At 43.5% G+C, this 21,453-nt stretch overlaps 1 protein-coding gene across 1 annotated transcript in view; it reads right to left on the reverse strand.

The window, feature by feature from the left end:
• LOC122543928 (gastrula zinc finger protein XlCGF26.1-like) overlaps nt 1-21,453 on the reverse strand; it is a 47,209-nt gene that overhangs the window by 4,804 nt on the left and 20,952 nt on the right. The window contains exon 4 of the mRNA XM_043682861.1: nt 19,270-20,319. Coding sequence (XP_043538796.1) covers nt 19,270-20,259 — 990 coding nt within the window. The 5' untranslated portion in view covers nt 20,260-20,319. The remainder of the gene's footprint in view (nt 1-19,269; nt 20,320-21,453) is intronic.

Below are 21,453 nucleotides of genomic sequence, written 5' to 3' on the forward strand. Positions count from 1 at the left end.
GGAGGAAAAGGTGGGGGTTGGGGCCAGTGTAGTTGCGGAAGATGGATTGTTCCACATATCCTACGAAGAGGCTGGCATAGCTGGGGCCCATGCGGGTGCCCATGGCTACTCCTTTCGTTTGGAGGAAGTGGGAGGATTGGAAAGAAAAGTTGTTCAGGGTGAGGACCAGTTCAGTCAGTCGAAGGAGGGTGTCAGTGGAAGGGTACTGGTTGGTACGGCGGGAAAGGAAGAAGCGGAGGGCTTTGAGTCCCACGCATTCTCTCCCCCCCCACGCATGTTTAATTCGAGACTAATTAATCATTTTAAATACAACCTTGCAGTAACATTTCAGCCTCAGGTACAGAATGATATTGTGCTTAAGATAAAAAGCAGGAGTCTGCTCCCAGCTTAAAATTACTCTAAACCTACCATTGAAGAGATTCTGACACAATCTGGTGGGAAGCCATTTTATGGCCAAACGTTTGCCCTCCTTGATAAGAAGCCATTTCGCAAAACAATTGTATCAGACATGCAAGCTGTGCAAGGTTACTTTATGAACTTTCCAATTAGCTCAGACTGATAGGAGTTTATCTCACTAGTAAGCTGGGTATGTTTGTCCCACCTGATGGAAAGCTCAAGGCCTGTAGGAGTGATCAGTCAAGCACACACAGATCTGTCAATTAACTTTTCTGCCTTACAAATTATTGTCTTTCACTGTTATCTGTCTAATTAAGAACATGCAATGTTTTTGTAAACTTTTGTATAAAGGAAGCCACTTTGTAGTGGATTCATTGGAGTAGCCTGATGGGGCACTTGAAGAGCTGGTACTCTACTCTCCTCACCTAGCTAGTTTAGCTTATAGGTATCAGTGTTATGTTGTAACAGTGATGCTATTAATGAATAAAGGGGATGATTAAAATTAAACTAAACTGTAAGAGGTTTTTATTCCAGACTTCCAAAGAGTACGATCTCCGGGATGAACCAAGAGAGAGAGGCTTACAGGTCTGAGTCCACAAGGGATTGCCTGGGCTGTCTCAATTCTGTACTACCTCTAATTCTACTTCTGGACCAGAAGTGCAAATCCCTCATGCCCCAGAGGTGTGTCATAAGGCATCCAAACAGGTTGATTAAAAATAACATGGACCAACAGGTTGGTAATTGGCCAGATTGAATTTCTCCCACTTTATGTGGACTGGACAAACCTCAGCAACTTTTTTTCTTGGCTGGTTAGATTCCTGTATTCATGATAAGAATTGTCGTTGTTCTGGAACAGATTAAGCTAGGAGAGTTAGTACTATCTGAAGAAATATTGTTGGAACACTGTATGAGCCCATAGTCTTTGCAAACTCCAGTGCCTTCAACAATTTCTTGATACTATGTGGATTGAATCTAATTGGGTGAAGACTGGTACCTGGAAATTTGAGAATATCAACAAGAGGCTGAAATGGACCACACTCTCTACCTTTTGACTGATGATACTTGTGAATACTCCTCAAATAATGGTTTCTTCCTATCTATCTTTGAGTTATCAGCAAATATACTTTCCATATCTTCAGTCTCTTTGTCCACATTAGTTACATAAATTATGTTGAGGAATCTGGATGTCCTGGTATGTTACTGTTTACTGCAAGCTACGACACTGGCTTCTGGTTTCATTGATCCTAACATAGATAAAGTGTGGAATTACGACCAAGGAACAAGGGTAGGCCATTTCGATTCTGCTCTTCAATAATATAATGATTGATTTGATTTTAACTTCAACGTTAGCACCTCCCTAATAATCCTACATCATTCAAAACGTGGGGTGAGAATTACTCCCCTCGTTACCATACTTCAGGCAGTATTTCACACGGGTTGAGTGTCATTAAGTCTTGTCAGACCAGGCTCAAGGGAAACCTGGCAGTATCAACCATCCACAAAGAGACTAAAACAACTTTCCCTGTGGCATTTTGCCCCCTACAAATATGGCCACCGCGCGTGCAGCGATTGCATGCTGCCTTTATAAATGTGCGCGTGCACCAATTTGCACGTTGCCCCCTAAAAACATGGCGGCCGCAAAAGCGGGCCCACCGACTGCCACCCAGAGGCCAAGGCGTCGTGAACGCGGCACCGCGTGACTCATATTTGTGGTTTGAAGCCCACACTGGTTGTATACGAAGGAGCCTCTCTGATCAGTCACCTCCATTTGCCTTACTCACCCGATGTCTCTCGCGACTGCTCTGGTTACAAATAACCGACCCTTCTGCGAGTGACAATGCGCATGCCCTGGTTAGTGTCTGGTACTGCGCACGCTCGAGGAGGAAAGGTATTGCACATGCTCCGGTGAGAGCCTGATAATGCGCTTGCGCAAGAATCTTGTCTGCAGTTGGAGCCTTCTCTCTGTTGAAAAGTTTTCTTGTTAACTCTAAAATAATGTGTTTTTTTCCTGATCCCATTACAATGTGTACCATAGATATAAAATGATTAAGTCAATGAATATAGCAAACAAATGCATGAGATTTGTGTCGTAATTCTATCCTGGATGTGGTGAGTAACAGAGAGAAAAAAAATTCCCTCATGTCAGATGTAAACAGACTGATGGAGTCATGTGAGGTTTTTCCCATTTAGGGAACACTCAAACCCTTTCTCACCTTAACCATCGACTATCAAATCATTGGAATTTTTAAACTGGAGGATTGACAGGGGCAAAAGCTGAACAGATCTTTTTGCACAGGTAACATATCTGAACAATCTCCCTCGGTGTTATGATTAGCCATTATTAGACTGGGATGGGCAAAGTTAAAAATCACACTACACGAGGTTACAGTCCAACAGGTTTATTTGGAAGTACTCTCTTTCGGAGCGCTGATCCTTCATCAGGTAGTGGGGCAGGATCATAAGACACAGAATTTATAGCTCAAGATGTTGTGCTCCTACCCCTCTGACTACCTGACAAAGGAGCAGCGCTGCAAAAGCTAGTACTTGCAAATAAACATGTTGGACTATAAGCTTGTGTTTGTGTGATCTTTAACTTTGTCTCTCAGTGTGACAGTGCAATCCTGTCAGTAAGTGGGATGACTGAGTGAATCGATTTACACATTCTCTGGGTAACAGTCCTATTCTAGTAAGGTGCAAGTACAGAATTCAAGAAGGACTGTGAGGGTCTTGAGCAGTTTCACCAAGGAACTGAGGAGATATTGGAGGTTTTTGCAGGATTAAACGTGGATAAATCCCCTGGTCCAGCTGAGTTGTCTCCCAGGTTGTTGTGGAAGATGAGGAATGAAATTACATGTGCTCTGTCCCAAAGTTTTACTTTCTCCCTAGCCAAAAGAGAGATGCTAAAGGACTGGAGGGCAGCTCATTTAGTTCCACTTTTTAAGAAGGGTGGTAGACATGAACCAGGGAATTACAGTCTAGTGAGTCTCACATCAGTGGTCAAGAAACTGTTGAAAACTGTGAAGGAGGGAATTAATTGCCATTTGTCAAGGCAAGGTTTGATTCAGAATAATCAGCATGAAACTTTCTCAGAGGAAGGTCATAAAGTTACAGTCAGAGACGTGTACAGCATGGAAACAGACCCTTTGGTCCAACTTATCCATACCGACCAGATATCTTAATCTAGTTCCATTTGCCAGCATTTGACCCATATCCTCCAGACCCTTCCTATTTATATACCCATCCAAATGCCTTTTAACTGTTGCAATTGTACCAGCCTCCAACACTTCCTCTGGCAGTTCATTCCATACTCACACCAACCCTCTGCATGGAAAGAGTTGTCCCTTAGATTCCTTTTAAGTCTTTGCCCTCTCACTTTAAACCTGTACCCTCTAGTAGACTGCCCTACCCTGGGGAAAAGACCTTGACTCTTCACCCTATCCATACCTCCCCCCCATGATTTTACAAACATTTAAGTAATGCCGAACATGTCTGATTAAATGTTTTGAGGAGGTATTCGGGTGTGCAGATGAGGATAATGAAGTTAATATAGTTAAATGGATTTCAGCAAAGTCTTTGACATAGAAACATAGAAAATAAATGCAGGTATGGTCCATTTGGCCGTTCAATTCTGTACCACCATTCAATATGATTGTGGCTGATCATACATTTTTTTCTCCACACCCCTTGATCCCTTTAGCTGCAAGGGTCACAACCAGCTCCCTCCTGAATATATCTAATGAACTGGCCCCAACAGTGGGCGGCACGGTGGCACAGTGGTTAGCACTGCTGCCTCACAGCGCCAGAGACCCGGGTTCAATTCCCGACTCAGGCGACTGACTGTGTGGAGTTTGCACATTCTCCCCGTGTCTGCGTGGGTTTTCTCCGGGTGCTCCGGTTTCCTCCCACAGTCACAAAGATGTGCGGGTCAGGTGAATTGGCCATGCTAAATTGCCCGTAGTGTTAGGTTAAAAGGGTAAGTGTAGGGGTATGGATGGGTTGCGCTTCGGCGGGTCGGTGTGGACTTGTTGGGCCGAAGGGCCTGTTTCCACACTGTAAGTAATCTAATCTAATCTAAGAATTCTACAGGTTCACAACTCTCTGAGTGAAGAAATTCTTCCTCATCTCAGTCCTGAATGGCTTACCCCTTATTCTAAGACTGTGACCCCCTATTTCTGGACTTCCCCAATGTTGGAAACATTCTTCTCACACTCGGCCTATCCAGTCCCATCAGGATTTTATATGTTTCTATGAGATCCCCCCCCCCCCCACCTCAATTCTTCTAAATTCCAGCGAATACAAGCCTAGCCGATCCAGCCTTTCTTCGTATGTCAGTCCTGCCATCCTGGGAATCGGTCTTGCGAACCTTTACTGAACTCCCTCAATAGCAAGAATGTCCTTCCTCAGACTAGGAGACCAAAACTGTACACAATACTCAATGTGTGGTCCCACCAAGGCCCTGTATAACTGCAGCAAGACATCCCGACTCCTGTACTCAAATCCTCTCACTGTGAAGGCCAGCTTTCCTTACTGCCTGCTGTATCTGCATGCCAATCTGTTCCACCACTGCACCTCACTAACACAGGTCCCACAGAAAAGTCCATGAGATCCATGGTAACTTGGCAAGTTGGATTCAAAATTAATTTGGTGGTAGGGTACAGAGGATAGTGGTAGAAGCCTGTTTGTGTGACTGGATGAAGGGCTTTTGTCTGAAAAGTCCATTTTCCTGCTCCTCGGACGCTGCCTGACCTGCTGTGCTTTTCCCGCACCACACTAATCTTGACTGGAACCCAATGTCAAGTGACATACCGCAAGGATTAGTGCTGGGTCCCTTTGTGATATATATAAAGGACTTATAAGAAAATGCGGGGGCAATGGTAAGTGAGTTTGCAGATGACATGAAGACTGGCAGGGTGGTTGGTAGGGAGGAAGAAGGTCTTAGGTTCCAGGAGGATAGTAAAGGATTGGTCAGATAAGCAGACCAACAGTAGATGGAATGTAACCATGAAAACCATGAGTTGATGCACTTTGGAAATAACAAGTCAAGGGAGTACTCAATGAATGTCAAAACACCAGGAAGTTCAGAGGAACAGAGGGATTTTGCATGCTTGTCCACAGATCTCCAAGGTCAACAGGACAGGTTAAGGCGTACGTTTCCCTTTATCAGTCAAGGCATAGGTTATAAGAGCAGGGAGGTTATGTTGGAGCTGGATGATACCTTAGTTGGACCACAGCTGAAGTACTGTGTGCAATCTGGTCACCACATCATGAGGGATGTGATTGCACGGGAGGTGGGGCAGATGAGATTCCGAGGCTGTTGCCTGGGATGGAGAGTTTAGTCATGAAGAGAGGCTGGAAAAGCTCAGGTTGTTTCCTTCAGAGCAGCGGAGGCTAAGAGGGTGTTGATTGAAGTGTGTAGTATTATAAGGGGCAATGATAGGGTTGACAGAAAGCACCCATTCCCTTAGTTGAAGGGTCAGTAACAAGGATGCATAATTTTAAGGTAAAAGGCAGGAGGGTTTAAAGGGGATTTGAAGAAATGTTCTTCACCCTGAGGGTGGTGGGAATCTGGAATGTATTGCCTTGGAGGGCAGTTAATTTGGGAAATCTCAACTGGTAAACAGTACTTGGATGAGAACTTGAAATGTCATAACATTCAAGGCTATGGACCAAATGCTAGAAAATAGGACTTGTTTAGATTGAGAGTAGTTTTTGGTGCTGCAGACTTGATGGGCTGCTCTGTACGATTCTATGATGTAGCTGTGAATTTACAACTCACAGCAGCCTTTCAAGCTTTTGAGGTAATGAGCTCCATATTCTCAAGGTTCTCAGGTCAAAGAAAAGGCAAAATGGGTGCCACTGTGAGACGAGTTAGGAAGTTGAAATGTCATGCTTAATTTTGTTGTTATTATCACAATTGAAGCATATTCGTAGATTAATCAAATCTGCTTAACTGTAAGTGAAATAGCTTTTCATACTGGAATAACATATGACTCTGCTGAACCTCACTTAACAGTGCAATGCACTATGTGGTTGTGAACAGAATGAAGGGAACACATAAGTATGTGTAAATTGCAAGACTATATAGAAATCTGGGTTTACCTCATTTCCATTTCACAAGGCCTGGTTATGAGAACTTGCGACCTTCAAGTTTAAATGAGTGGGGTTTACATTTCTTCGCTTGTTCAGTCCTCATTGAGAGAAAATGGTGTTATCAACAGAGGAAGACTGGGAGAGAGTTACAACAGAGAGCCAACAGGGGAAGATTGTCTGTCAGTCCTGCACTCTAAACAGAGAAAACCTTAACGGCTATGTTGGACTGCAGATATAATTCAAACTTAATTTGTCATTTGTAAAGGAAGAACCAACTACATGATTTGCCAAGTTTGCAGTTCGAGAAAGATATCAGTTATTGTTTTTCCAGAGTTTTGTTGCAGAAAGTAGTCAGCAGAGTTAGCTCGGAAGCTATCAGAATGCATTTACATGTCTGTTAGCAGCAGATGTCTGAGCTGAGGCATTCACATTTGTGAAATTAAGGTTGCTTCGCCAAAAAGCCTAAAAATATTATCTCAGAGAAATCCTGTCCTCTCAGTTATGTGTGTGTGTGTCTGTCTGTGTGTGTGTGTGTTTATTAATATTTCAAGCCTCTGGTTAACTGCTGTGTTATGATTTGTTTTATATTTTGATGTTCCTGTGGTGTTATTTCACACAGTGGAGAGGGTGGTGTGCAGATAAAGCTGGGTTCTTGCTGTGTAATTTTGCTGCAAAATGCTCCCACTCCCCCTTCCAGCTAACCTTCTCTCTTTTATCCCAAGGAACTTCTGTTTGGAAAGATGCCATGTGAAGATCCAAAATGTTTGGGGCCAGGAAAGCCTTGAACAAGAACAACCTGCTCTTAGGGTTTAGAAAGGATTTACAAGGATGTTGCCAGGGTTGGAGGCTTTGAGCTATAGGGAGAGGTTGAATAGGCTGGAGCTGTTTTCCCTGGAGTGTCGGAGGCTGAGGGGTGACCTTATAGAGATTTATGAAATCATGAGGGGCATGGCTAGGGTAAATTCCTGGGGTGGGGGAGTTCAGAACTAGAGGACATACGTTGAGGGTGAGAAAGGAAAGATATAAAAAGGACCTAAAGGGCAACTTTTTAATGCCGAAGGTGGTGTTTCTATGGAGTCGAGAGTGTGGTGCTGGAAAAGCACAGCAGGTCAGGCAGCATCCGAGGAACAGGAGAATCGACATTTCGGGTAAAAGCCCTTCATCAGGAATGTGTTTGGAAATGAGCTGCCAGACGAAGTGGTGGAGGCTGGTACAATTGCAACCTTTAAAAGGCATCTGGATGGACGTATGAATAGGAAAGGTTGAGAGGGATATGGGCCAAATGCTGGCAAATGGGACTAGATTAGGTTAGGATATCTGGTCGGCATGGACAAGTTGGACCGAAGGGTCTGTTTCCTTGCTGTACATCTCAATGACTCTGTAACAGGAAGGAACAAACATGGAAGAGCAGTTTTTCTGTAAATTGGCTTTTTTTTTTAAAACTTGTCGTACCTGAAGAAAAAGAATTGGGTTTGGTTAGTGAAATTTTTGTCTGGCAGTTCACTTCTGCAACAGTGTGTGTTCATGTTTTGTGGGTATCTCATCATTTCGAATTTTACTTCTCAAGACTGTGTCTTGACCGAATGTATAAGGACATCTCCGAATCTCACTCTGTAAACATACTTATGTCTTTGTGTTAGACCGCCAGTGACAGCCATGTTCTGAAGTAAGATCCGAAGAATAGAAATATGATTCCAACCAGATAATCTGTTTAGTCTTGTCTTTGTGAGATAAATATTGAGCAATTCACCAGGAAGGATTCTCCTGATGTTTGGAAATAACATGATGAATGATCAATGGAGAGAGCTTCCTCTAATGCTCAATTCAATTCTTCAGATTTTATAAGGTCATTTCCAACAAATCTCCGAATCTCGAGAAAGGAATCTCCTTACTGACTTCTCACCTCCCCAGCTGTTTCTGAGCTTCAGCAGATACATATGTCACCGACTCAACCTTTCCTCATCAGACAATATGTCCATTCCAACCGTTAGTTGAATATTCTCTGAACTGCTTCCAATAGATTTCCTTAAATAAAGATACCAATACTTCCAGTATTCCAGATGCCCTTTACAGCTGAAGCATAATCTCTTCAATTTTGTATTTAATTTCCTTTGTAATAAACAATAGCATTCTTTGAACTTTCCTAAACATTTGTTGTACCTGTATATCAACTTTTTGCAATTTATGCAGGACACCCAGATCTTTCAGGATATGTTTCTCAACCCTATTCTTCTGCCTTCTCCCCATAACCCCCTCATTGATCAAGAACCTATTGCTTTGGGGAAAATCACCAGCCTCGGAGTCAGAGTCGGGGTTCAATGACAGAGTTTATTGTACAAGGAAATATCGGAGCTCTAGCGAGAGAAAGACACCAACAGTACAGTGGTCAGCTATGAGTCTTCTCTCAACCCAGAGCACATGTCAAGATACTTTTATACATTTTGTAATAATAGGTCAGTGATGAGGTTATTTGTAACATGGTTTGTTTATGGTAATCATTGCAGAATCGTTAATAGTTTTGGTGCAGTCATTGTCAGTTCCAGTGCAGCCTTTGTTAATTCAGCACATTCGTTGTCAGTTTCAGAACAGACATTGTCAGATTACTGCAGCCCTAACTATTAGGATTTCGTATTGAGTCTATATCAAGCTGTCAGCATTTCAGTCAAAGGTGTTGGCTGGACCCGGACTCCCTAGCAGGCAGTGTACGCTACTCGTGTACTCTCTCCCCCACACGCCTTAAACTAATCAACTAAGTTGTGAGTGCATTGTACTGGCATTCTGGTGGCCCCAGGCAGTGTCTGTATTCGCTCTGCTGTCTTTCTCCATATTGTGGTACGTCAGCCATCTTGTGTGTCAAGTGGCCAACTGATGGCTCAGCGGCCATCTTGTGTGTCCATGTGCCTAGTGTCACTCTGCCCTGTGCCATCTCGCACTTCACACCCCCCTTTGTGATCAAGGAGGTGACTTCGGAGATCTCCCGCAGACCACCCAATTCACATGTAGAGGTAGGTCATCTCTGGGAGCTCCTCCTCCCGAGGTGTATCATGGAGTGCCAATTTCATTGGGGGCTGTTCCGTGGTGACACTCGCTGCTGGTACAGTTCTGGTCAGTAGCAACTTACAGCAGAGCTTTAAACACCAAGGCCCACACAGAATACCAGCGTGAGGAGAACTATCCCATGTGCTAAATAGGGTCCCTAAGATTTACCTAGCAACCAATTTTGCCAGCTGTCTGTAATTGTGGCTCCCTGTCGAAAACTATCTAGCTGGTCTCGGATATTCTTGATGGCTTCTGTAAGGCTAAAAGAGGCATCAATAACATGGGTGATATAATGTCACCAATAGTTGTACAAACTCCCCCATGCTGTGCTAATTGATAATCCACCACGTAATGTGTCTGCTATGTGTCGAGTCTGAGTTCAGCCAGCTCTGTATTAATTTTTTTCCAGGGCTTTTGAGGTATTATTGCCTAAGATAGTCAGGCCAGATACAAGATACAAGATCATTTTGATTTTTAGCGCTGACAACCCCTACTGTGCCCCCCAAAGATAAAGAATCCATATCCCAATGATGACCCCAAAGTGGTGGGGACCTGCTGGTCAGCACGGAACTCCTGACTGATGGAGCGGGTCACTATCTTTCTCTGAATATATATCCCCCACTGGGGCATGGTACAGTAAGGGATTACCCCTACTGAAAACAGGTTTGGGAGGTCTGGGGTGTCTGTGGCATAAGTCCCCCTAAACAGAAAAACAAATCCCTTTGCCGTCGGTAACGTACATTGTCCTGTCCTTCCATCTGTCTATCCACCCGTATCGCCCCTGATCCCCCGGGCACTCCCTCCCCGTCCCTGTCTGCACCTGGGGAATGGTCAATGACATTAGTTTGGTCACAGGAGTCTTTAAACGGTGTTAGTTGGGTCCAGTGCTTCCATGTGCCTTTCCCTTTAATAACCCCACTTATTACCACATCATATGGCCTATTCCATTTTGGGGCAAAGCCTGGTCTGTCAGGCAATGCTCACACTTGGACACGGCTTCCTGATGCAAGGACCTCAGGGAAGATTTCGACTTCCCCTGCTTTGTCCTTTTTGTCCTTCTGGGAGGTGATAGGAAATGCGATTTTTTTTGTTTAATGCCGAGTAATTGACAGACAGTCTTAATTTCGTTCCCTGTGAAATGTGTCCCTTCTTCAGTGTCGATCTGGAGGGCTCCCCCACCTCGGTATTACCTCCTCTACCAATATTCTGGCTACAGTGGATGTGGTGCAGCTTTTGGGTAGGAATGCTTCCAGCCACCAGGTAAATTGGTCTATGATGACCAGGCAGGATGTTTTCCCACGGGAGGGTGGTAGTAGCCCTGTAAGATCTATTTGAAGGTGTCTCCAGGGTCCCCTAGGTTTGGACTGGTGTCCCATCCTAACTTTTATGAGTCTCCCTGGATTATGTTGTGCACAAACCATGCATCTGTGGCAGTACTTGGCCACATCTCCTCCCACTCCCTTCCACCACCACTCTCTCCCTCGGCTTCCTATAATGGCCTCTCCACCTGTATGGGAGAGCCCATAGTGCAGTTCAAGCAATGTGTTCTGTATACGTGCTGGTGCCAACACCTTGTCTGCTCATCTCCAGACACCATCCTCCCCTTTGACTGCTGCCTGCAGTCTCCATTGCTCTCTCTCTTCCTGCAGGGTATCCTCCTGTAGCTGCAGAATTTGGATAATGTCTTTTGCTATTTCAACAGTGGCTATTGCAGCCTCGTCAATGGCGACTTTTCCTAGGGCTTTCTGAGCTGAAGGATGTTGTAGGTTACAGAGAGACATAGATAAGCTGCAGAGCTGGGCTGAGAGGTGGCAAATGGAGTTTAATGCGGACAAGTGTGAGGTGATTCACTTTGGTCAGAGTAACTGGAATGCAAAGTACTGAGCTAATGGTAAGATTCTTGGTCGTGTAGATGAGCAGAGAGATCACGGGGTCCAGGTACACAGATCCTGGAAAGTTGCCACCCAGGTTGACAGGGTTATTAAGAAGGATAGCTGGTCACACCAACTAGCCACGAAATGACATGACCAGCTATCCTTCGTAGCCACACACTCAGATGACAAGCAACATGAGTTCGACTGGGACAACACTACTATTATAGGACAAGCCAAACAGAGAACAGCCAGGGAATGCCTAGAGCCATGGCACTAATCCACAGGATCAATCAATAAGCACATTGACCTGGACCCAATATACCGGCCACTGCAGGAACTGACAACCAGAAGCGGCAGATACAAATCACTATAAATGCTGGAGGAAACATCACAGAAGCGCTTCACAGGAGGCTCCCAAGCACTGAGGATGTCACCCAGACGGGACAAAACGTCTGCGACACAAATTCCCAGCTCGGTAAATAGAACCACAACAACGAGCACCCGAGCTACAAATCTTCTCCCAAACTTTGAACCTAGGGTTTATGTCACGCTACATGTAACCCTACACTATTCTGTATCTGTAAAATCTTTCTTACCCCGTCCTGTTTTGACACCATCTTGATAACTTATGATCTATTTACTTTTGTTAGTTTGTACAGTTTTGGATTATTTATTACTTTGGTTACACCCTCGGCATGCAACTCGTGTAACTGTCATGTCATTGGTTTGTCTCCAGCACCACCTTATTCTGAATTTTTTTGTAATTATCTTTCTGCCTCAACTAATCGGATAATAGTCACCTTGCTATTGATGTTGACACTTTGCTCACACCATCTGACGCTTTTGATCACCTGCAGAGACTTATTATTCAACCTGTCGACCTCCACTCACACCATTTGTGTGGTCTTTTGATCTTACTGCATATAAATTCTGTGCCTGTGCGTTTCTCTTCACTTCACCTGACAAAGGAGCAGCACTCCAAAAGTTTGTGACTTCAAATAAACCTGTTGAACTATAACCTGGTGCTGTGTGATGACTGATCTTATCCACCTCAGTCCAACACCAACACCTCCACATCTCTGATCATGAATACTTGACGCTCTTCCAAATAAGTTTCTAAATTTGCAAAATTATTCAGGGATCATAACTTCCCTTACATTCTCAAAACATTTCTCTCAGTTAGAACATTACAGCGGAGTACTGGCCTTTGAGTCTCAATGGTGCGCCAACCTGTGGAACCAATCTGAAGCCCTCTAACCTACACTATTCCATTTTCATTCATATGTCTATGCAATGACCATTTAAATGCCCTTAACTTTGGTGAGTCTACTACTGTTGCAGGCAGGCCATTCTGCACCCCTATTACTCTGAGTAAAGAAACTACCTTGGACATCTGTCACCCCTCAATTTAAAGCTATGTCCCTTCGTACTACCCATCACCATCGGAGGAAAAAGGCTCTCACTGTCCACACTGTCTAACCCTTTGATTATCTTGTATTTCTCAGTTAAATCACCTCTCAACCTTCTTCTCTCTGACGAAAACAGCCTCAAGTCCCTCAGCCTTTCCTCATAAGACCTTCCGTCCATACCAGGCAACATCCTAGTACATCTCCTCTGAACTCTTTGCAAAGCTTCCACATCCTTCCCATAATGCGGTGACCAGAACTGTATGGGAGAGAGGCCGCACCAGAGATTTGTACAGCTGCAGCATGACCTCATGGCTCTGAAACTCAAACCCTCTACCAATAAAAGTTAACACACAGTACGCCTTCTTAACAACCCTATCAAGCTGGATGGCAACTTTCAGGGATCTGTGTACAAGGACACAGAGATCGCTCTGCTCAAGTTGACTGATCCTAGAGTGTGTCTTTCTCCCTTAAAAATTCTACAAATATCTGATTAGGTTTCTTTCTTGTACACCTACATTTCAATTAATGCTGACACCTCTGATATGGAAAGTTCTACTCAGACTTTGTGAAAACACTTGCCAGTAAAAAAAAATGGTGGTGCCCAAATTAGCACAATAAATCTGAGTGACTGGAATGGAAGGACTTCATTGGCAGTACATTGGGATAGGGGGATGATTCTCACTTTAGGGGCTGTACAGGACAGACATGCGAGATGTGCAGAGTTCAAATCCTGGACAAGCTCCCATTGACTGTTTTTATTCTGGGTGGCTCAGTGGTTAGCACTGCTGCCTCACAGCACCAGGGATCCAGGTTCAATTCCAACCTCAAGGCGACTGCGTGTATGGAGTTTGCACATTCTCCCAGCATCTGTATGGGTTTGCTCCAGTATTCTCCCATTGTCAAAAGATGCGCAGATTTGGTGGATTGGCCATGCTAAATTGCCCATAGTGTCCAGGGACGTGCATGTTAGTGGGTTAGCCTTGGGAAATACAGTGTTACAAGGATAGGGTAGAAGGGTGGGTCCAGGCGAGATGCTGTTTAGAGGATCGGTGTGGACTCAATGGACCAAATGACCTGCTTCCACACTGTAGAGACTCTGTGACTACTGGGAGGGGTTAGAGGGTGTCAGGACAATATCCTCTTCAGTTCACAAGCTTTAGATACAAACTTACAATCATTGAATATTGCTGCTTTGACTGTTTCATATGCTGTTGATTGTTGTCTGAGCTGGTGTACAGTCAGAGCTGTACCTGTTGAAATACTTCATAACATTAAGATCCTCTTGGCCATTTTGTCTGTCCAACTACCTGCTCAAATTAGGTAAAATACGTGTTGACTCCATCCTTTTTAAATTGAGACACAAAGCTCGGGTAAATCAATTTCCTCAGTGGAACCATAATCGTCTTTCAGACTACCTATTTCTTCCTTCTCTGTTCTAAGTTTTCCTTTGACAAACTCATTTTCTCCAATTTCCTTCTCTTTGGAGTTTGCTTATTTGAAATCCATTTCATTTTCTCTCTCTCTCTCCATTATTCCATGTTTTTCTTCATCTTCTCATTCTGTTACTCTCCAATTTACATTTTCTTCAATTTCCAGTCTTATTTTTATTTTTCATTCGCCAAGTCCTGTCTTTTTTCATTTATACCAGCTAATTCCAACTGAGACACCCTGGTTCTAAGTTTCCTTTCTTCAATTCTAAATGTTGTATAATGATTTCAAGGATCTTGTCCTTACAATATCTTACACTAACGTCTACCTTCAATTTTTCTGCTCTCAATTTAGCTTTCATTACAAATTTTAGATAATCCATTGTTATATCTTGAACTGCCAGAAAATTCTTAGCAACATCCAAATCCATTGTTAGGTTTTAAATTCTGCCCTCCCCACCCCCCACAGTTGCTTCATGTCCCAGAACCATTCCATAGCTTTTAGTTTAACAAGACAGACACAGATCCCTTTTAAATCGAATTTACTCTGAAATCCCATCAACAGTCCCCAGTTGCCCTCTACTTGTTATGATCCCAGCTGATGTTATTGTTGGAGAAGCCAAACAGAAACCTGATAATTTGATTTGATATTAATAATATGGTCTCTTATTGAAACAAAGTGTACAATGCTGCAGACTTTGCTTTAACAATAAAACAGAAGTTTATTAGCAAGAGATAAATATAAAACAAAATAAGCCAAGCTATTTACTTACAAAAGAAATTCAGTTTTTTTAAACAGCACAGTAAGTGTATAATCCCACTAATCACAAAAAAATTGTAAAGAAACAAAACAGCCTTTATATATAATACCCAAAACATCACTCATTGAAACATAGAAACTAGAAGCAGGAATAGACTATTCAGCCTTTCAAGCCTGCTCCACCATTCAGTATGATCGTGACTGATCCTCATCTCTACCATCTTCCCACTTCCTCCCTGTACTGCCTGTTGCCTTTAAAATCTAAAAAAAATTATCCAACTGTTTCTTGAACATATTCAGCGACTTGGCTTCACAGCCTTCTGTAGTAGAGAATTCCACAAGTTCACTATTGTTTCAGTGAACAAATGTTTCATCATCGCAGTCCTAAGACTTATGCAGTACTCACACCAGAGCCCATGTGTCCAACACCTTTGTAGGTTTAAGACACTTCTTGCTTGGACTGAAACTAGAGATATTTCTCCATGGAGCTACATGGCTTAAAATCTACTCAGCTTTAAATAACGGCTTAAGGTTTTAATTCCAACACCCCTGGTTTGGGACAAACTCTAACTGTTCATTTTTAGGTAACCTCGTTCATTATACCTCCTTGCCTCTTTGCAACTGCATAGACATCGTATTCCAATAATCTCAGCTGGCTGCTCAAAACTCAATAAAACTGAAACCTAAAGTTTCCCTCTCAAAGTCATGGGGATTTCCCTTAAATGTTAAGAACAGAAGTTTCTAGGAATCTGTATCAAACCTTGAGGCCCCATTAATTTTCTTGCTGGATTGCACAACACCATTAGTAGTGCACACAAACACATTCAATCTACAGCCAGGCCTTCAAAAACTGGTTTTAAAATAAATCACCATGGCTACAATATGTACAATCTAATTATTAACTTAACAGAAAACACACCAATTATTAACTCAAATACCAAACCAAAATTGCAATACATGATATTCAATATATATGTATATGTACAGTAGGTTAATACAGAAGACAAAAATCACATGAGTGAGGGCTAATTTCTGAACTTGGATTGGAGGATTGAATAACCAATAAGATAGTTCAGATAAATGGGTCCTTTCTGGTTGGCAGTCAGTGGGGTGCCACAGGGTACAGTCCTTGGGCCCCAGCTATTTACAATCCTCATTAATGCCTTCGATACAGGATAAAATGTATTACAGCTAAGTTTGCAGATGACACTCTAATAGATGGAAAAATTCATTGCAATGATGAAATAAGAAATTTAAGAAATGGATATGGATACATTATGTGAGTGGGCCAAATTTTGGCAGATGAAATTTAACATGGGTTGGTGTGAGGTTATTAATTTTGGTCAGAGGAATAGAAAAGCAATTTATTATCTACCGTAAGTGGAGAGAACTATCAGAGTTCTTCGGAGCAGAGGGATCTGGGTGTCCTCATGTATTAATCGCAGAAAACTAGTATTAGGTCTCACAGTTTATAAAGGAAGACAAATGGAATTTGGCAGTTATTGCTATTGGAATACAGTATAAAAGTAGGGATGTGTTGCTGTAACTGCACAAGGCATTTGTTTGACCACATCTGAAGTAACATGCATAATTTCAGTCCCTTTACTTGAGAATGGACGTAGTTGTATTGGAAGCCTCGTCAGTGGAGGTTCACTAGATTCATTCCAGAGTTGAGGGGTTAGTTACGATCAGAGATTGAGTATGAATAGAGATTCAGCAGTTTAAGCCGATACTCTCTGGAGTTTAGAAGAGTGAGAGAAGATCTAACTGAGGGATATAAGATGCTAAGGGGATTGACAAAGTTGACTTAGAAAAGATGTTTCCTTCTGGGGCAATTGCGAATGAGGGGTCATAACTTTTGGGTGTAGGTTAACAGATTTAAAACAGGTAAGGAAAAATTACTTATCCCCAAGGGTTGTGAATTGGTGGATTCACTATTCCAGAGTATGATGGATGCTGGGTCATTGAGTAGGTTTAAGGAGTCACTTGAGGTAGTTTACAGAAGGTAAGTAAGGCAAAGCTCTCAGAATTAACAGTCAAGCTGCAGTTGAGGTTGCGTGTGCCTGAGAAAAAGGGAGGTAAGTGCAGCAGGAGCTCAGCATTTACAATTACCAGGAATACAGTCAGAATCATTGGAAATAACTAAAATCTAATTGCAAATGGAGAAAAAAGCATAGTCCTGGTAACAAAAAGCAAAAGAGAGGCAAAAGCAAAAGACAAGGATATGGATCGAGGTTTTGAACTTCAAATTAAACAACATCTTCCACTGACCCAATCAATCAAAATCTCTGTAGTCTTAGATAACCTTCTTCACTGTCCACTATCCCAGCAATTTTGGTGTCATTCACAAACTTATTAATCACACCTTCTGTATTCGCATTTAAAATCATTTTTATAAATGACAAGCAAAAATGAACAAAGTGATGGATGACCATCTCACTCAGCTCCTGCTTTTGCCTCAGCCAGGCTGTTCCAATGCATTATACAACTGAGGTTGGTACAATAAATTGAACAAAAAAACAACCAGCTATGTCATGTCCACAAAAGTAAGACAAATCTAATCCTACGAATTAATTCTGTTCTCCATTCTCAGCAAAATGATGGAATTGGGCAACATTTCTATCAGACAGTATTGACTCAGCAATAACCAGCTCACTGATCCACCAGGGCCACCATTGCAGATTGTTGGGGTACACTCATGTCCTTTTGGGAAAGAAACTGCCACCCTTACCCAGACTGACTTACACATGTAATTGCATGCATTTTATCCTTTGCTATTTCCGCCACCTACAATCAGATCCCACCACCAGAGATGTATTTCCCTCCCCAGTCCAAAATGTGTTCCGCAGAGACCATTCCCTCCATGACTCCCTCGTTAGATCCATGCCTCTCCCACCAACCCATCCTCCACTCCTGGCACCTTCCTTTGGCACCGCAAGAGGTGTAAAACCTGCGCCCACACCTCCCCCCCCACCTCCATTCAAGGCCCCAAAGGATCCTTCCACATCTGGTAGAGATTGTCCTGCATGTCCAAACACCTCATCTACTCTGTCCATTGCTCTTGATGTGGTCTTCTCTACATAGGTGAGACAGGATGCCAACTTGCGGGACATTTCAGAGAACATCTTTGGGACACACACATCAATCAACGCCGCTGCCCAGTGACCGAACACTTCAACTCCCCCTCCCACTCTGCCAAGGACATGCAAGTCCTCCATCGCCAAATTTTAGCCACCCGATGCTGGGAGGAACACTTCATCTTTCACCTTGGGACCCTCCAATCTCACAGGATCAACGTGGATTTCACCAGCTTCCTCATTTCCCCTCCCCCCACCTTATCGCAGATCCAACCTTCCAACTCGGCACCGCCCTCTTGAACTGTCCTACCTGTCCATCTTCCTCCCCACCTATCTGCTCCACCCAACCTCATCCACCTATCGCATTCCCAGCCACATTTCTCCCAGCCCCAGCCTCACCGCGCCTCATTTATCTCTCAGCCCCCCTTGGGCCACCCCTACATTCCTGCTAAGAGCTTATGCTCCTCTCCTGCTCCTCAGATGGTGCCTGACTGGCTGTTCTTTTCCAGCACATTTTTTGACTTTAAAGTGAGAAGGACCAGACCAGATGAGAGCAAAAGCTGTTAAAAATTGCAGCTAACAGAGGGAAGTTAGACACTCCGCGATTTAGTGGAAAGTGGGTCGAGGACTAGCTGTTGGGTCTTATGGACCTGAAGACCTCTGGGAGGTTGGAGAGGAACTGGAGGAAGATGTGAGTTCAGGGGTCAAACAAGATGGAACTTCAGAGACAATTTCAGGGAAAGGAAGGACACCAAGAGGCAGCTCATTGGATTGTCTAACTCTGAATGACAAAGAGATTCCATGAACACCTCACAGAATGGAAGATAAAGAAAGGAAAAAAAAAATTCAAGAGAGAGTACTAAAGACTTTAGAAAGCCTCATTTGGCTGTGAATTTAACATAAACGTGATAATAGTCTTGATTAAAACCCATAACTGGGCTGAAATTTAAAGATCAACAGAAGAACATGGCTGTGGCTTAATGTGATTAACAGCAAAATCCAATTCCTCCAGTCAGAAGGAGGTCAACTCAAAGAACACCAACATGTATTAGAGATTTTAAAACTACTTGATACATTACATTTAAGACAAAATTTCATTGTCACCCAGGTCATCCGGCAGAGGAGGGGGGGGAAGAAAACACGATGACACAGGGGCTTCTTCACAGTAACAACCAGTCGCTGTCATTGCTCATGAACCCGCTGGTGATGCAGCAGTTTGGATTTCATAGTGAATCCCTTCCCACACTCGGTACAGGTGAATGGTCTCTCCCCAGTGTGAATCCGCTGGTGTACAGTGAGTTGCGTTGACCACTTGAACCCAGTCCCACAGTGAGAGCACCTGAAGGGTCTCTCGTCTGTGTGAACACGTTGATGGGACACCAGGTCTCCAGATCTTTTAAAGCATTTCTCACAGTCTGAACAGTTGAAAGGTCTTTCCTCTGTGTGGAGTCGCTGGTGTTTCAGCAGGTTGGATTTCTGAGTGAATCCCTTGCCACACTCAGGGCAGGTGAATGGCCTCTCCCCAGTGTGTGTTTGCTGATGTACAGTGAGTTGGAACGACTGCCTGAACCCAGCTCCACAGTGGGAGCACACGAACGGTCTCCGATCAGTGTGAACCCGTTGATGTGACATCAGGTCCCCAGACCTTTTATAGCATTTCCCACAGTCTGAGCACTGAAAAGGTCTCTCCTCTGTGTGAACTTGCTGGTGTTTCAGTAGGATTGATTTCCGAGCGAATGTCTTCCCACATTCTGAGCAGCTGAATGGTCTCTCCCCAGTGTGAATCCGTTGGTGTTCAATGAGGTCAGACGATTGCTTGAACCCAGCCCCACAGTGAGAGCAACTGAAGGGTCTCTCGCCAGTGTGAACACGTCGATGTAACTTGAGGGCCCCTGAACGTTTATAGCACTTTCCACAGTCCAGGCATTGAAAAGGTCTCTCCTCAGTGTGAACTTGCTGGTGTTTCCGCAGGATGGACGATCGCATGAATCCTTTCCCACACTCGGAGCAGACAAATGGCATTTGTCCAGTGTGAATGTATTTATGTTGTGAGAGGGCAGATGACCTGCTGAAGCCTTGTCCACACGTACAACATGTGTACGGTTTCTCCCCACTGTGAATGGTGCTTTTTCCTTCCATGTTCAAAATCCAATGATATTTAGGCTGCAATAAACTGGGCAACGCCATCAGATCTGAAGTGATGTTCGGTTTTAATCTCCTCACTGCAAATCTTCTCCTTGTAAAACTCTGTGAAATTGGTTGAAAACATAAAAAGGGAGGTGGAGTGAGAACACAGAAAAAGAAACAAAGGTGATAAGACCATAAGATGTAGGACGAGAAAGAGGTAATTCAACCCAGTGAGGCTGCTGTCACCATTCAATGAGATCGTGGCTGATCTGTTAATCCTCAGCTCAACCTTCCTGCCTTGTCCCCTAACTGATTAAAATTGGATTATCACAGTCTTGGATACATTGAGCAGCCCAACCTTTACAGTCCTCTGCAGTCAAGAATGACAGATTCAGTACCCCCTTAGCGAAGGAATTCCTCCACATCTCTGTCTTAAATATGGGATTACTTACACGGAGATTATGTTCTCCGGTCCTAGACTGTTAAACAAGAAGAAACAATCTCTCTGATCTACCCTGTCAAACCTCTAAGAATCTTTTATTTTGAATAAGGTCTTCTCTCATTCTTCTAAGCTCCAATGAGCAAGCTGGGCCTGTACTCAATTTCATCTCCTGAGAAAATCATCTCATGACCGGGATCAATCTCTCCAACATTCTATAGACTGCCTACCCAAAAATAAGGAGAGTAAAACTGGTCACAGTATTGCAGGTGTAATCTGACAAATGTCTTGTCCAGTTTTAGCAACGTATCCCTAATTAAATAGAATAGGGTATAAAAATAAGGGTCAACCTTTCTGATTAAAGGAATCTACCATGCCTGCCTCTACCACCTCTGCTGGCAACGTGTTCCAAATGCCCACCACCCTCTGTGTGAAGTACCTGCCGGGTGTATCCCCGTTAAACTTTCCACCTCTCACCTTGAAAGCATGATCTCTCGTTATTGAATCCTTCACCCTGGGAAAAAGCTTGTCTCTATCCACCCTGTCTATACCCTTCATGATTTTGTAAACCTCAATCAGGTCCCCCCTCAATCTCCTTTTTTTCTAGTGAAAATAAACCTATCCTACTCTGTTGCCTCCCTGGTGCCAGGGTCCGGGACGTCTCCGATCGGGTGTATAAGGTTCTAAAAGGGGAGGGCGAACAGCCAGAAATCTTGTTACATATTGGCACTAATGATATAGCCAGGAAAAGGATCGAGGATATAAAAAGTGATTTCAGGGAGTTAGGATGGAAGCTGCAAAGCAGGACGAACAGA

This window comes from Chiloscyllium plagiosum, chromosome 45 (genome assembly GCF_004010195.1).
Source record: "Chiloscyllium plagiosum isolate BGI_BamShark_2017 chromosome 45, ASM401019v2, whole genome shotgun sequence".
Classification (NCBI taxonomy): domain Eukaryota; kingdom Metazoa; phylum Chordata; class Chondrichthyes; order Orectolobiformes; family Hemiscylliidae; genus Chiloscyllium; species Chiloscyllium plagiosum.